This window comes from Amblyomma maculatum, chromosome 2 (assembly GCF_055883805.1).
Source record: "Amblyomma maculatum isolate TAMU_Amacu chromosome 2, ASM5588380v1, whole genome shotgun sequence".
NCBI classification, from domain to species: domain Eukaryota; kingdom Metazoa; phylum Arthropoda; class Arachnida; order Ixodida; family Ixodidae; genus Amblyomma; species Amblyomma maculatum.
Window position 1 is genome coordinate 171,505,912 of NC_139345.1, and position 17,783 is coordinate 171,523,694.

A 17,783-nucleotide genomic window follows, 5' to 3' on the forward strand; every position below is an offset into this window, starting at 1 on the left:
CGTGTGCGCGCTCGTTTCCTTTAACTCCCTAGTGACCTGGCGGGAAAATGATTTATCTTAGCTATCGGGTTAGGCGCCTCACCATAAGTGGGCGACGTTCGACGCGCACTTAAGTAGCTCACGTCGCCAGACGGAAACCTTGCTATCATCCCCCTGATGACAGACTCGTCCAGCAGCTTCGTCTGTGACAGGCGAAGTATTACGGATATGAAGACTCGATCAGGGCGAGAAAAAGGAAGGAAGAAGAGATCGAAGTGTGCACGGCCCGCTTGTGGTGCCTGCGTCACTGTCCGCTGGCTGTGTGAACCTTGCTTGTTTAACTCTTCAGAAGGTCTCCGTGGTCACGTTACGGGCGTGACAATATCCCTAATGTCATTAGACAACTTTATCAGACCGCGTTGCGTGTTGCTGTTGACGTTACTGAAATTGCGGGATCCGTCCCACCGGTAGAGCCCACGCGCATCATTGTTCAGGATGCGTGGCACTTTGCCTTCAGTACGCCATATGGTGCAAGTTGCCTGTCAGCTCTAGGTTACCTCGATAGCACGCCCTTTCCGGAGGGGGCAGGTGCATGCATGCCCACCGCATCAGCCGGTGGGAGGATCTCACACTTCACTAACGCAGACGGCAACACGCGACACGATGTGCTGTAGGTGTTTATTGATGAAGTAAATGGTTTATCGTTGGTGGGAAGAGACGACTTTAATGCTAAGGTACCTAAAAAAACTAAACATATCAGCATTGTTCTCTCCCTCGTACTTCTGCATTCGCCAACCAGTTGTACCATTCCCTTCGACAGGAGGACCCTACAGGTCGTTCCTCTCTTCAGAAAAGGGTGACACTCTTACCCAAGTCCCTTCCGACCGATATCTATAACAAGTGCTTATTAAAAACTTAGGCAGTATATTGTTTATTCCCAGGTTGCAAATTTCCTTTCACCGATCGACTGTTTTCACCCAAATCAGCATTGCTGTCGTCAAGGTTATTATTGTAAATACTAGCTTGCTGTTTTCCTTTACGAGATTCACGCCAACATTGAGCTTAAAACACCTACAGTCGTCTGATTTTTAAATTTTGATAAAGCTTTAGATAAAGCCCTACCCCGTCACCTGCTAGTTAAGATATAAATGTCAGCTTAGACGTTTTGTACGATCCGTTGGATCAGCAATTTCCTAATTAATCGTCTTCAGTATGTTGTTCCTCCGCCTTACGCGTGTCCGGTCATTTCTTCCTCAAGGTACTCTACTAGGCATTTTACGTTCCCTAATTTATAGCAATGACCTACCAAATAACACAAAATTTAAGACAAGCCTTCTTGACGATTGAGTTATATACCACTTCAAATATAGTGCATCTAATGTTAGCGCCATACCGAATTACTGCTCAAAGTGCAAGAATGGTTGGCCACGCGGCTTATGAATTGAATTTACTACATCCTTTCTTGCCGCTTTCCAATGTCGGCCCGATTATTAAGTTGCTACGTACCACTTTTCCGGTTCTCCTAAATCTCGAACCTTTTCTTGAAATTGCCTAGGTATTCATGCCTCCAGTGATATTTCCTAGTCAATTATTATTCCTCATGTTAGTCTGTCAATAGCGTCCTTGGCTACTTAGAGCGCCACATTGCGCTTACACAAATAGCTAAAAGCTTACATATAGCTTTTCAGACCTCGAATTCAAAACTCGAATTCTATATTCAGTTTTCTCCAAACCAAACCGACGTCCAATTTGCCGGAATCTATTCAAGCTCATGATTCATGGTTCATTTTTTACTCCAATCATTTTTTACTCCAATTACTCCAATCTTTCTATCGTAACCCTGCTAAATTAAAAGCTCGAATAAAAAGCTAGCTGTTCAAAACAATTTTTATCGCCTTCATCATGAGTTTTGCATAGCTTGCGATCCGACAGAGTGTTATCCATACTGCTCATCGTTCATATTGTCAACTTCATCCCAACATCCTGTAGTACCCAGCCCGACTGTAAGCCAGTATTCCACAAATCATATTTTCTCCTCTCTGCCCTTGATAGCAACGACCTTCCTGGCCACATCACCTCATTAAATGCACTCAAATTTTCAAGACTGTAACCTGAACTGATATAGATTTTTATTATAAGTGGCGTATTTTTTCGAAGACCTCCTGTAATAGCCCTCAAATTGCAACAAATAAATAAATAAATAATAGCACTTAGTAGAGTCTGGAGATCAAGCTACGTTTTTTTTTTATTGGAGTCACTCATCTAACCAGAAATGTTTGGTTTTCTAATAGGGTGCGACTCCCTCGCGGAAAAGACTCAGTAGTTAATGCGCACAGCTGTTGAGCCCCAGAATTCCAAATCGAATCCTGGTTCTGGTGGTGGCTCTTCAATGGAGGCGCGCATCAAAGCTTGTGCGTGTCTTCTGCGATGTGAGTGCACGTTAAAGATCCCGAAGTGGTCGAAATTTCGGGAGCCCGTGACTACGGCGTCCCTCAAAGCTTGAGTCACTTTGTGACATTAAGCGCCATAAACCATAAAACCAGCACTGTGTAACTGCCTCATTTCTTGACGGGCACCTGAACAGGTTGCGATAGAAGGAAGGACAGTTGAGCAAAAAACAGTTAGCACCAAGAAAACACTGACCGAATTTCAACCTCCTGGGCACCTTTAACGTTAACGGACCTAACACAGCATTTGACGTTTTGCGAGTGACAATTCAAGGGAACGCAGCTGCCGTCCAAAAATTAAACCGCGTTGTCCTGAGAAAAAGCTGATGCCCAGTCTTGCAGCTGGTTTACTGTAAAAAGCATGTTTTGGCCTCACATGGACACTCGGGATTACAAAGGTCCGGGCAATGCATTAGGGTAGAGAAATGAAAAACACTTCATATGATCGGATGACTTACGAAGTGCATTCTTGCATGTTTTCCTCCGAAGAAGGCGGAGCACGCGTGTTTTTTTAATGTATGATATTCCGTTAAAAATAGCTATTAACTCGTCTTCTTTCCCTAAATGAGACTGCATAGAGAAACAGCTTCTCGCTTATCTAGAGATGCCACTGGCAGCTACAGCGCTGGATTGCCGCAGTATGGTTCCCTGTCGACGACTCGAATCGTGATTACCGAGTGAAATTACACGGGTTCTTGACCTCTTCTACAGATAGCTTCAATTTTCCTGAACGTTAACTATTTTATAACATAAAAAGATACTCTTGCGGTCATCAGCCCCTCATGCACGTATTCCCCTTGTTGGCTTTCCAGGAATTAGTAAATATTAATATGAATGTATAATCATCCGACGAAGAGCAGAATCTTGATTCTTAAGTATGCCTTGACCTCCGTCGAGTAGTTGAGACTATCACAATGAGTACATGGGCCGCATTGTTTGACCGTATATCGCAGATAAATAGAAGCTTCCAAGGGGGGGGAGGGGAGAAGGAAACCTTTTTGTGGATAGAGTACTTTATATATTGTATTACGGCATGTACTGCTGCCGTAATACAATATATATATATATATATATATATATATATATATATATATATATATATATATATATATATATATATATATATATATATATATATATATATATATAATTACAGACCAATCCGCTTACTGTCTGTTACGTATAAGGTATTTACTAAGGTAATCGCTAATAGCATCAGGACAACCTTAGACTGCAATCAAGCAAATGATCAAACAGGGTTTCGGAAACGGTACTCTACTATCGATCACATCTCTACCATCAATCAGGTGATAGAAAAATGCTCGGAATATAACCAGCCCTTATACATATATCATTCATTGATTACGAAAAAGCATTTGACTCAGTTGAAACATCGGAGGTGATGCAGGCATTGCGAAATCAGGGGGTAGACGAGCCGTACGTGAAAGTGCTGGAAGATATATATAGTGGCTGCACAGCAACCATAGTTCTGCATAAAGAAAGTAACAAAATTCCCATAAAGGAAGGTGTTAGGCAAGGAGAAACAATCTCCCCAGTACTATTCACAGCTTGTTTAGAGGAAGTGTTCAGAGACTTGGAATGGGATCAGTTAGGGATAAGGGTAGATGGAGAATACCTCAGTAATCTGCGATTTGCTGATGACATTGCCTTGCTAAGCAACTCGGGGGATGAACTGCAAATAATGATTGATGACCTAGACAGAAAAAGTAGAAAGGTAGGCTTGAAAATCAATATGCAGAAGACTAAGGTAATGTTCAACAGCCTCGGGAAGGGACAGCAGTTTACATTAGGTAGCGAAATACTGGAAGTAGTAGGCGAATATGTCTACCTAGGACAGGTAGTAACCGCAGATCCGGACCATGAAAAGGAAATAACAAGAAGAATAAGATTGGGATGGAGCGCATTTGGCAAGCACTCGCAGATTATGACTAGCAGCTTACCGGTATCGCTCAAGAGGAAAGTATACAACAGTTGCATCTTGCCTGTACTCACCTATGGGGCTGAAACGTGGAGGCTAACCAAGAGAGTTCTACTTAAGTTGAGGACAACGCAGAGGGCTATAGAACGAAAAATGGTAGGGGTAACATTAAGAGATAGAAAGCGTGCAGAGTGGGTCAGAGAAATAACGCAAGTTACCGACATTCTAGGGGAAATTAAGAAGAAGCAATGGACATGGGCAGGACATGTAGTGCGAAGAGAAGATAACCGATGGTCGCTGAGGGTAACAAACTGGATTCCAAGGGAAGGAATGCGTAGCAGGCGGCGGCAGAAAGTTAGGTGGGCGGATGAGATTAAGAAGTTCGCAGGGGTCAAGTGGATGCAGCTAGCACAGAACCGGGTTAAGTGGAGAAATATGGGAGAGCCCTTCGCCCTGCAGTAAGTATAATCAGGCTGATGATGATATATATATATATATATATATATATATATATATATATATATATATATATATATATATATATATATATATATATATCTTCTGCGCACATTGTCTAACTTACAATTTAATTATGGCTGAAAAATGTTGGATATTTAGACTGGAGTGGTTGGAGTATTCGAGGCTTTTATAAACATGCATCATTACGTTTTATTGCAGTCAAGACCTTGGCACTTCAATATATCTTCTCGGCATCTGAGTACGACAACTGCGACATACAGCGTGTTCCGCATCGCAACAATGGTAAGGCCATAATACCTTTTTGTCGCGATTAGGGCTCTAAGTAACAAAAGGCTTCCTTTATCAGTCTACATTTCATTCTGACGTTGAGCGACCGCACCTTGACAGAACTATTTGTTGTAATTTCATTTCCGTTCTAAAGGAATCATAAAATATCGCGGCAGATCTTGCTGTACAGGCTCTGTAGATGTATTCATGAAATTAAAAGAACGGAAGGCATATCTTGCTCAAGGGCCTCTATTATGTGCAGCGGCATGTATCCCCTTTGAAGGTGCTTTTATGGTGTGCTGTGTAGTGATGCAGAGCTATCGACAGTACTGTAGACACTAATAATGGTATAGCCACAATCGAATTAAAAATAGCAAAATGAAATGTATCTATAGTTCTGTCGAAAGCCTAGCCGATGCGCTGGGGGCGGCGGAATGATCAGGGCACTCGACTACTGTTCCCAAGGATGCGCGGTCGAATCCAGGCCTCGGCGGCCAGCCTGGACGGCCACGCGAAAAGCCTTGCACCCGTGTGCTGTACGATATCAGTGCGCGTAAAAAAATCCCAGGTGGTCGAAATTTTTAGAGCTTTCCACTACGTCATCTCTCATTGTCTGAGTCGCTTTGTGGCGTTAAACCCACCCCCCCCCCCCCAAAAAAAAAATAAAATCAATATAGAGTTTTTTTTGATAGCATGTAAATTGTCAGTGCTATCGATAGCACCATCGATCGCGGGATGGGCGAGTAGTGGCAACTGCGACAGGGCTCTCTGTTGTCTCTGTCTACACATCATCGAGCTCTGCAGGCGCAACCTACGTAGTTAATGCATGAGAGTCAGTGTCAGGAATGCTGGGCTACCAACAGCAGCCGGAGACGCACACACGCGCGCCTGCTTCTGAGTCGAAATCTAGTGGCATTATTACTTCAGTGAGTACCTCGCTAATATCTCTACTCTTGATAGCTTAGCTGGTGCTTTCAGGAAATTATAAGCATCCGGTGGCTGCAGGTATCATTGCACGAAATGTTCGGCATCAAGAAGCAGATGACGTATGCCACGCTGATTGAATAGTTGCCAACGCTTCGGGAACTAGTTAGGAGAGCATTGTTCAAAATATTTATAGTTTCTTACGATAGCGTTTTCACCTCCATACAGTCTGGGGTGTTGCTATTTAATTCATGATTCCGCAAAAGAAGGAATCTATCTTTCGAAGGCTGTTAAAAATACCTTCCTCGCTCAATATGGCTGGCGGCAAGCTAAGACATATTACTCGGGCCCGGGATGAGCAGGAAAATAAAAACGTATGTTCGTAAGAAAGATTTGGCACAATACAGTAGTAGTGCGACGTGCAGCGTCGGTACCAGCATAGCACGTATTTTCAGCGATTGGGAAAATTGTTTCAGGTTTGAGGAGTAGATTGCATAGCAAAACGATCGAAATTCTCGTGTTTCTTTAGTAAAATGTATTTCTGGCACTCAATAAATAGTTTGAATTAATAAGTTGCGGTGGAAAGGAAGCAGCTTCAAGCACGAGGAACTGCACTGCCGCAAAGCTAACTGTATTTTGCGATTTAAAAGTATAATGAGAGATATTTACTGGCTTGTTGATACTAGGTACTTTAGTTTGAATATATTGACAGTGAAATTTCAATTCTATACCAGCAAAATTGATTTACTTATTGAATTTGTCCAAAAATATCCTTCATAATCTACGTCAACTCAGTTGTTGATAGTCGGCTATTGTAAACATTTTGCCAATATTGCCGACCAACAACTGCATTTTATGGCACGCACAGTACAAATATAATACGCAATACTGTCGGTCGTACTTTCACCAATACTATCAACAGTATGCCAATCGCAGTACTATTGATAGTAATTTTACAAGTAGTTTTGCGTTACTAGTCCACAGTCCAAAGAGAAAATATATGGGTTTGTGCCTTCAAAGGTTTGCAGAAAACTCGTTTATGCTCGCTTCGTGGTGCAAAATAGACGGCAGGTTAGGGAGGATATAAGGTAAGGATTAAAACCAGCGAAAAGACGCAGACAAAGAGAGAAGCACAAAACACAACGCTGGCAGCGTTGTGTTGTGTGCTTCTCTCTTTGTCTGCGTCTTTCCGCTGGTTTTAATCCTTACCAATGTGTACCAACTGGCCCAGCTCTCCACTCTACTTAGGGAGGCGAATATTTGGGTCTGATCGCTAGTCTAGAAAACCAGCGGTTGTCAGGGCATTCTTTGCTCATGTTACGGGGACTAATTCGGCCTTGAGTCTTCAGCTGTAGAGGGCAGCCGCCCACGTTTTTCAGATGTAGCTCCAGTGATGGTACACCCCTCAACAATTCCACGAAAAGAATGGCTTTAGGGACAAATGCCACTTTTGCGCGTCTTCTAGCCAGGAAAAGCGTGAAGTCATGATTAATTTTGATCGAGCACACACTAATTTTATTTTAAGAACGTTTTGTTGACGAATCAGCAGATGTGCTATCAGCGTAAAGTAAAAAAAGCAGGATTGCTGTAGCATAAACATCACAACAAAATGGGAGGCTCCGAGCTATAAGTTAATAATTTTACTTTACGTGAAGGCTGCCGTTAGAAGTATCGATGAACCTCGCTTTTTTATCTTTTCAATGTGGTTTTCATTGTGATGCTCGCGTTTCACTTGTGTTGTTCATGTACCCTGTCATGATATTATTCACTATGCAGCACGCTTCACAAAGCAAGCATACAATTAAGGAAGCCGCAGACTAATCTCATTTTATGCCAGGTCGTCTGCAAACCGTGCTCCTCCGCGCTACATTGGTTCAAAATTTCAGCCATTGAAACTAGACAGCCCTACACAAAAACTAGTTGTCGAACGCCATGATATGCGGAACAAAGCAGACTACTCTAAACGACGACTAAGACGTCACCACTGCGACTTGCTGTATCCCCAAGACGTCCTATGCTTGTGAACGGCGTGAGTTTTGGCCAATGTGCGCGCGAGAGATTGTTTCGGGCTAAAAACTTCACTGAATGCATTTAGCTTTTTGAATCCATCCATGTATACGTCGTTCGAATGAAGAGGACGAGGAAACACATTTATTATTTTCTATTTTGCTCGCATTCTTGACTATAACCCTTAGTCCAGGGCTGCATGAGCTGCCAGGATCGGGTAGGCCCGCCAGAGCATCTGCGGCTGGTCTTGCTGGGTGTTGCTGGTCAGAGGGGTCTGAAGAACAGTTATAAACACTTAGTTCATAGCCCCGGTGACCACAGCGATTCGCCCGGCCCGCTCGAGCAGCCGGCGTGGGTCATTCAGCTCTGTGCGGGACAAGGAATATTCCCAAAAGGAGGAAGTGGGTGGAGTTATGGGTCGAACAGCACCGGATATTTTGAGGTGTCCCTATGAGCCCCTACGCTTATAGAGTGAGAGAACTTGTCCCTTAGGATCGGGCTGTATTGAAATGGAAATAGACTTGGTCCAGTCTTTAGAAGCATTTCCAAAATGAAATAAATGTGAAATAAAGAAGATTTTACTCGTTATTATCTGCTGAAGATCAGCCATACAATTCTCAGTTTTTGATTAGTTTGCTGTCACCCTGTCATATAATCTATTGGTTGCCCTGTTCAGCTCAGTTTTTTAGCAGCTTCTCTCTTCAGGAGGTGGTTGCGGGTTCGCTATCCTGGCCAGGAAGAATTTTTCCTTAATTACAATGTTTCTTCGAAGACTGTAGACCATCTTTGTTGCTGTGGCTGCATCGGGATGCGTATGCTTTAACCAGTATTTACTCCATTATGCTTATCTATTGTAGGTTTAAGACAGCCCTAAATATTCGCCTGCCGGGGTGGCGCATTGGTTACGGTGCTCGACTATTGTTCCCAAGGACGCGAGATCGAATCCCGGCCTCGGAGACCGCTTTTCTATGAAGGCGAAAAGCAAGTCGCCCCTGTACTGTGCGATGTCAGTGCACGTTAAGAACCCCAGGTGGTCAAAATGTCCGGAGTCCTACACAATGGCGTCTCTCATAGCCTGAGTCGCTTTGGGACGTTAAACCCCACAAACCAACCAACCAACCTAAATATTGGACTAACGTTAGCTGTATACAAGTGTTTTGAATTCATAAATGTGTAACAGCTGCGACGCAAAATTATACTGTGAGATTCTAGCAGCACACTTGTCTCACGCCACTGAAGTGTTCTGGGCGTTGCGAGACAACTGTCACACAATTTCCTTACACATCTTTTCTCTGCGGTCTCCGAAATGAGGTGCCTTAATTGTGTGTAATCTCACAAGTTCTTCTGTTTACCTTCATTCGTATCATGCAAACGTTGCTTGCTGCTCATCCCTGAGAAAAAAAAAAACATGTTGAAACCGCAGTGACAATGCCTATAAGTTTCATCATCATCATCATCATCATCATCAGCCTGATTATACCCACTGCAGGGCGAAGGCCTCTCCCATATCTCTCCACTTAACTCGGTTCTGTGCTAGTTGCATCCACTTGACCCCTGCGAACTTCTTAATCTCATCCGCTCACCTAACTTTCTGCCGCCCCCTGCTACGCTTTCCTTCCCTTGGAATCCAGTTTGTTACCCTCAGCGACCATCGGTTATCCTCTCTTCGCACTACATGTCCTGCCCATGTCCATTTCTTCTTCTTAATTTCCACTAGAATGTCGTTAACTTGCGTTATTTCTCTGACCCACTCTGCACGCTTTCTATCTCTTAATGTTACCCCTACCATTTTTCGTTCCATAGCCCTCTGGGTTGTCCTTAACTTAAGTAGAACTCTCTTGGTTAGCCTCCACGTTTCAGCCCCATAGGTGAGTACAGGCAAGATGCTACTGTTGTATACTTTCCTCTTGAGCGATACCGGTAAGCTGCTAGTCATAATCTGCGAGTGCTTGCCAAATGCGCTCCATCCCAATCTTATTCTTCTTGTTATTTCCTTTTCATGGTCCGGATCTGCGGTTACTACCTGTCCTAAGTAGTTATATTCGCCTACTACTTCCAGTATTTCGCTACCTAATGTAAACTCCTGTTCCTTCCCGAGGCTGTTGAACATTACCTTAGTCTTCTGCATATTGATTTTCAAGCCTACCTTTCTACTTTTCCTGTCTAGGTCATCAATCATTATTTGCAGTTCAACTCCCGAGTTGCTTAGCAAGGCAATGTCATCAGCAAATCGCAGATTACTGAGGTATTCTCCATCTACCCTTATCCCTAACTGCTCCCATTCCAAGTCTCTGAATAATTCCTCTAAACAAGCTGTGAATAGTACTGGGGAGATTGTGTCTCCTTGCCTAACACCTTTCTTTATGGGAATTTTGTTACTTTCTTTATGCAGAACTATGGTTGCTGTGCAGCCACTATATATATCTTCCAGCACTTTCACGTACGGCTCGTCTACCCCGTGATTTCGCAATGCCTGCATCACCGCCGAGGTTTCAACTGAGTCAAATGCTTTTTCGTAATCAATGAATGCTATGTATAAGGGCTGATTATATTCCGAGCATTTTTCTATCACCTGATTGATGGCATGGATATGATCGATAGTAGAGTACCGTTTCCGAAACCCTGCTTGATCCTTTGCTTGATTGCAGTCTAAGGTTGTCCTGATTCTATTAGCGATTACCTTAGTAAATACCTTATACGTAACAGACAGTAAGCTGATTGGTGTGTAATTTTTAAGGTCCTTAGAGTCCCCTTTCTTGTGAATGAGGATAATGTTTGCATTCTTCCATGCTTCCGGTACCGTCGATGACACCAGGCACTGCGTATACAGGGTGGCCAGTTTTTCTAGCACGATATCCCCCCCCCCCCCCCCGTCCTTCAGCAAATCTGTAGTTATCCGATCCTCTCCAGCTGATTTCCCCCTTTTCATAGTTTCTAGTGCTTTCTTGACCTCGTCCTTCGTCACTGGTGGAACGTCTGACGGTTTTTCCCTATCGCCAATCTCATTACGGTCCTGACTACTTTGGCTACTGTAGAGATCTGTATAGAACTCCTCGGCTACTTTGACTATCTTTTCCATATTAGTGATGACGTTGCCCGCCTTGTCCCTTATCGCATACATCTGGTTTTTGCCTATGCCCAATTTCTTCTTTACCGCTTTAAGGCTTCCCCCGTTCTTTACAGCATGCTCAATTTTCTCCATGTTATACTTCCTTATATCGCCCACCTTGCGCTTATTGATTAGCTTTGATATCTCGGCCAATTCGATCTGGTCTGTTGGATTGGAAGCTTTCATACTCTGCCGTTTCTTAATCAAATCTTTCGTCTCCTTAGACAGCTTACCGGTATCCTCTCTAACTATCCTACCGCCTACTTCTACCGCGCACTCAGTAATGATATCTCTGAAATTATTATTCCTTGCCTCTAGGGTAATGTCGCCATCCTCAGTTAGAGCTGAATACCCATTCTGTAGCGAGATCCTGAACTCTTCTGCCCTCCCCCTCACCGCTAATTCGTTGATGGGTTTCTTTCTTACTAATCTATTGCGTTCCTTCTTCAGATTTAGGCTAATTCGGGACCTCACCATCCTGTGGTCACTACATCGAACTTTCCCGATTACCTCTACATCCTGCACAATGGCGGGGGTTGAACACATTGTGAAGTCGATTTCATTTTTAGTCTCTCCGTTAGGACTTTTCCATGTCCATTTTCGGTTCTTCCGTTTGCTGAAGAAGGTATTCATGATTCGTAAGTTATTGCGCTCTGCAAACTCAACTAGTAACTCCCCCCTGCTATTCCTAGAACCAATGCCATAGTCACCTACTGCCTTGCCTCCTGCCTGTTTTTTCCCTACCTTGGCATTGAAGTCGCCCATTAGTACAGTATACTGTGTCTTTATTTTTCGCATTGCCGATTCTACATCTTCATAGAAGCTTTCAACTGCCTGGTCATCATAACTACATGTAGGTGCATAGGCCTGTACAACCTTCAGTTTATACCGCTTATTAAGCCTAATTACGATGCCTGCAACCCTCTCATTAATACTATAAAATTCATCTATATTACCCGCTATATACTTATTGACAAGGAAACCTACTCCTAGTTGTCGCCTCTCAGGTAAACCTCGATAACACAGTACATGCCCTTCCTTCAGTACAGTATATGCCTCATTCGGCCTCCTAACCTCACTAAGCCCTATGAAATCCCATTTCATGCCCTCTAGTTCCTCTAACAGCACTGCTAAACTAGCTTCACTAGCTAGGGTTCTAGCATTAAACGTTGCCAGGGTCAGTTTCCAATGGCGGCCTGTCCAGCGGAGCCAGGCTTTCTTAGCACCCCCTGCTGCGTCACAGGTCTGACCGCCGCCGTGGTCAGTTGTTCCGCAGCCGCTGGTGACTGAGGGCCGGGGTTTTATGGAGCTTATCATAAGAGGTTGTGGCCAATTACTGCACCAGGGTGGCCAACTCCTGTTCTGGTAAGGGAGTGCGTTGCCGGAGGTGTTCATCGGCATCAGGTCGCACCCCAAACCTGTATATGCAATTCCATCGACACGCGGATTTTTTTATTTTTTTCATCCGGTGGAGAATTGCGCGGCACCGGGATTTGAACCCCGGTCCTCTTGCATGCGAGGCCTATAAGTTTACGTCGCCAGAAACCAGAGCTGCCTTGTTTGATTTTTTTTTTTTCAGATTTATAAAAGTAACCTATTTTAAATAATTTAAATCACATACGTTCCTGCCAAAGTTAACGACGAGGCGGCTGTTATCTGCGTCATCATTCACATAAGAAGGCCCTCAGCTCACCCATCTTCGTTTTTACAGCGGTATATGGTGACGCCTGTCAAATCACTTCGATCAGAGGCTCAAGATGTAAGATGAATTCGGTCATGGTTATTGAATGTTGAGGCATGGAGATAACAGGGATGAATTTGGGGCGGAGACTAACAGTTCCTATTTCAGCTGAATCGAATTACTCAAGAATAATCACACCGACATTTGTCGCTACAAAGCGTTCACACTTAAGAAGTAAGAAACTTCCTACAATGTGTTTCTGCCTTGGTCATATATATTTGAGCACATTTCGATCGCAGCATGAGAAATAGCTTTTCGATGTGTGAAAGTCTCCACCCTCGTATTTTAACATTTGTACTCGTTCAAGAAGTTCGGCTGCAGCGGTGACTAAAACCAATGTTATAGGTAAAATGAACAGATGCGGGGACCAGATTCCACTCTAACAATAAACATGGTATTAACTTTAAATGTAGTGCGATATTGAATCCAACGTAAACAAATGCTACTGCAGACATTGCTTCAAATCTTTTTCTTTAAAAATGCAGGTTGTGAAATGTACGTCCTCCTTGACAAGATTAACGAAGTGAGCAGCCTGTGCTTTTTCATCTACGATCTGCTGTGTGGTCCCCAGAGGTTCATCATGTACGACCAAGAAGAGTGTGGGAACAAAACTATTATTTAATAATAAAGATACCATGCAGAAACAAACCAAGCGTATTTGCATGCTACATGCAAAGATTTTATACTTTTATACAACACTGTATCCATGGCGAACTGTAGCATGTAAATACTATATGTGTTCCTTTAGTTTCCGTTTCAAACTACGACGGTAAGTAGGCAGTCTTTTCTTCTTGGCTGGTGGCTTCCATTTGCCATCATGAAGGTGCGTAATTATGTTGAGCTCATGAGTAGCTAGTAGTAAACCTTAACGCGGGTGCAATAAAGGCCCGGTTGTGCAATTGTGTAAAACATCTGGCATCAGCGTTGTGGTTGGGAGATCGCAGGCATACCGCTGACAAGTAGTATCTGGCAGATGAGGAGTCGGGGCACTTATTAGTCGGCTAGTTGTCCAACATTACGGGACCACAAAGCGTGGTCGAGGTAACAGGAGCAGCCAACTCGAGTAGATCGAGACGAGATCAATAGATATGATTCTAGCACTTCGGGACAATTGGATCCGGAGTGAGAGAAGAGTTTAGATCGCGTTTTGCGCATGGTGAATACCGCTGTATAGTGCACTTTTCTTGGCGGGCAAGCGGCAGTGTGCGCGAACATTGTTCCTGTTTGCTTTAGCAGTACAGTTGTCATATTGGGTGAAGAAGAAGAGAATATTGAAACTAGGCCAAAAGGAACGCGAGCAGGGTGAAGCCTTTATTTCAGTATCTGCGCAGATGTCCAGGGCATGCATCTTCGCCGGGCTCTCCATCACGTGTCCGCGTGTTTGAAGGCGCAGTCAGTTTAACAACTGATTCTGCATGTTTGCAAAAATATGATAAAAAATTGTTCTGAAAACTTATAAATTTGAATAATTGCTGACGGTTCTTGGAAGGCGACGTTAATGCTATAATGCTCACACTAATTCGACGGTCTTTACTAAAAGTAACCTGGATGTACACACTGCTAGTAGCAAGACTATTAGTGCTTGAATTTAATACATAAGTATGCTGTAAGTGTTTGCAAGGCGAAACAATGCATTTTTCTGATTATTAAACAGCTTTTCCTCGCTCGTAGAATTTAACAGATACGCTTTTTATGAGGAGGACAATGTTTTGAGATGAGACAAAAGGCTTTGCGTTGAAACAGGGTATAGCCATGCGTTAAATGCAAGCACTATGTATATTCCTACACAAGTCAGAGGCCATGTATACATCCCTGTCACAACCTACGGCAAATAGTCAGCGTAAGACCACTCCGAACAATTCTTTTCTCAAGGCCTGAAGATTGTTGCGCCTCGTTTAAACCTCGCGGCCTGCAGGAATGCTACTAACAAGGCAGGTCTCTATTATTTATTAAATCCTGTTTTCATGGCCTAGTTGAAAGCATCCAACAACCAGACATCTCCATCTACGAATGTCTCTTGGAAAGTAATACAGAGCTTGAAGACCTAATGTAAACAAGCGCGTACGAAATACTCATACATCTGCAATTTACAAAAAAATCTGTAAAGGATGCAAACCCTCAGCAAAGTTTCCAGACATGTGGTGTTTCTACACCACAATATGATGTGAATCTTTGCTTCTTTCAAAAAGTAACCAGAGAACAAACTACAAATGATCTGTCTTTGTGAGTAACATAGGGTGCCACGAGATCTCTGCCTCACCAAACGGTGGCAGTTCTTCGTTTTGTTCACACATTCTAGTTTCTTGCATGAACGTAAAGAGACCCTTCTGGTCATCCTATCGCCATGCAGTACACATGTATATTTCGAGTGTTTAGTAAAGCTAAAACTGTGCTCAAGATGTCGGCGTTCAGCGCGAAGACGACATAAAATCAATTAATGACGCGCTCATGATGTATTCGGTTCTCTGCTAGTTTAAACTATGCTTACATATGGCATTCTTTACAGCTTGTTAACTCTCTCAGATATCTCGTTGCTGGCTTGTGCTGCGCTCATGTTTTCTCTCGCTGCCATGAATTCTTTTACGGCTCAATACACAGCAAAGGTTTGTGCTATATATTTGTGACCATTCTTATTATTATGCATTTGTAGTCTTCCTTAAGATGAAGGTTGCGTTCACGGAGCGTTGTTTTGTGAGTAAACTGAGTTAATAAGTGAAGGTAGCTCCAATTTATATGCATCAAAAACAATGATCTTGGTCAACGAGCTGCTGAGGCGAATAACGCAATTTCGCCAAATCACTGTAGTTATGAAAACATCTAGCATCCTGTACACTGAAATACAAACTGGTAAGGTAGAACTCCATAATGTGGGCGACAAGAAGGATATCAAATGTACATGTTTCGACACCTGAAAGTAATTAGATCTGATTTTATATGACAACATATGTAGGGTTTATTCTCCTCGAGCCACTCACGATGACGCTGTGGGCATATTGCAGACAGAGTCTATTTTTGTCTCACCTCCATTGAAATGGCCACCGCGTCAGTGGTAATGAGTCGCTGAAAAGTGGCACCTAAATTTGGGTTCGAATTTCCTTCTCAAAAACAATGCATCGCACCTGCGTGTATATAATCACCACGTGGAATTTTCCAATGGCCACTACTGAATCTGCAGGTGATATTCTCCTCGCCTGGTTTTTTAGTTTGAACAACTTAAGAAGGGTGTTGACACCAGGGTGCTTAGGTTAAGCGAAGTAAAAAGAAGCCAGAACAAAGCTGCTCACATATTTATTGTCATTTCATATCTTCCAGCAGGCTTGTTTAGTCAATACAGTGAATAAAAACAGCATTGAAAATATTGGAGGCTTTTCCATGCATGTGACATAAAATTATCTATAATGTCGCAACCATTACCTGATGCTTGTAGCTGGAACGTCGCAGAAAAATTAAGTTGTAAATTATTCAACGATCATATAAAAACACGAGATAATCCCTGCGCACTATAGAGGAAAATAATTTAAAAAGAGTAGCTACTAATTACAGGCAATAACAGGCAGTGTGTGTATAACTCTGACGAATGGTAAACAAAATTGATTTTGACACTTTAATGTTTTGACAAACTATTCTGCGGTCACTTCGAAATATGACAAAGCCCTCGGCACGTGTAATACTTTACTCTACTCAAAAATAAAATGCACGAGCGAAACGTTGGTTACTGCACTATTTTCAAAGGGGGTATATCGATATTTATAGTCACATGGCATAAGTCAACTAAAAAGAAATGAAATCCACATCTTGAACTGCATTTCGATTTTACCATATCTTTATTATTTTTAGGAAGACTTTTCCAGTCATTCTCTTTGACTTCCCTTCGACGCATGGACATAGATTTTCGGGCAGTGGACAAACTTCATTTTCGCACCAGTGATTCATCCCAACTGACCAACATGTACGTATACAGCAGGCCCAATGTGCATCTAAAGATATAAAGTATATAGACTCGTGAGCAAGAGTGGTATACACCTCCCAGAGCTCTGGAAAAGTGCATTGCAATTTCATATAGCAAAAGCTATGACGGATTTATAGAACAGTGGCTGCGCCCTATTTTTCCTTATACGTGTGTCGCTGTCACTGTAGCTAGATGGCATTTCGATGCAGTTATCCCGTGTTCTCTCACCGACTGAGTGCTGTATACCACTTTTTGTTCACGACTGTATGTGTAGGAGATATTCTCAAGTGATAAAAAATATGTGCCCCATTAAGTTGAGTGATCACATTGGCAGTAGCAAAAAGTGTTGGATAGACGACTTAACGAATGACAGAAATTACATGTATTTACGAAAGAATGCCTACGGCGAATGTTCAGCATCTATATGAATAGAAAACAAAATAAGTCCCATTATAAATGGGTGCTGGTAGCAGTTACTGTAATGCAGTTGCATATCATTTTTCATTGCATTGGTTCCGATAAATATTATGGTAATTGCTCTGTACTTCAAACACCTACATTGACGGCGCCATTCAAGAAACCGAGCAGCTATGACATCTTCGCAGTTGGTATTGGAAAGATAGGCCTTCCTATGACTCCAAGCATATTTCGATCTATTTGTACACCTTTACTGAAAACGTACTTCGACAGTGGCTATGATAAGATGTCGAGTGCCCCTAGGAATAAGCAACAAAATTAAGTTTTGGCTTATAGAAACCGATGTAGAAAAATGAGCAATAATGTCTGTAATAAGATGGACTGCCTCTTCACCAACAGATGTAAGCAACTTAGCACAGGGAGTGTCGGATACTTGGATGAAGTGGCCGATGACGTTGCTTGAACTTGAATTTTTTTTCCAATCACGAACTTCAAAACTTCTCAGACAATACTGCACTGTCATA

The 17,783-nt window shown here is 42.8% G+C and overlaps 1 protein-coding gene across 1 annotated transcript in view; it reads left to right on the forward strand.

The window, feature by feature from the left end:
- LOC146200436 (uncharacterized) overlaps positions 1–13,515 on the forward strand; it is a 38,278-nt gene extending 24,763 nt beyond the window's left edge. The window contains exons 5-6 of the mRNA XM_084592365.1: positions 5,044–5,127; positions 13,379–13,515. Of these exons, the coding sequence (XP_084448491.1) occupies positions 5,044–5,127; positions 13,379–13,515 (221 nt within the window). The remainder of the gene's footprint in view (positions 1–5,043; positions 5,128–13,378) is intronic.
- The last annotated feature ends 4,268 nt before the right edge of the window (positions 13,516–17,783 follow it).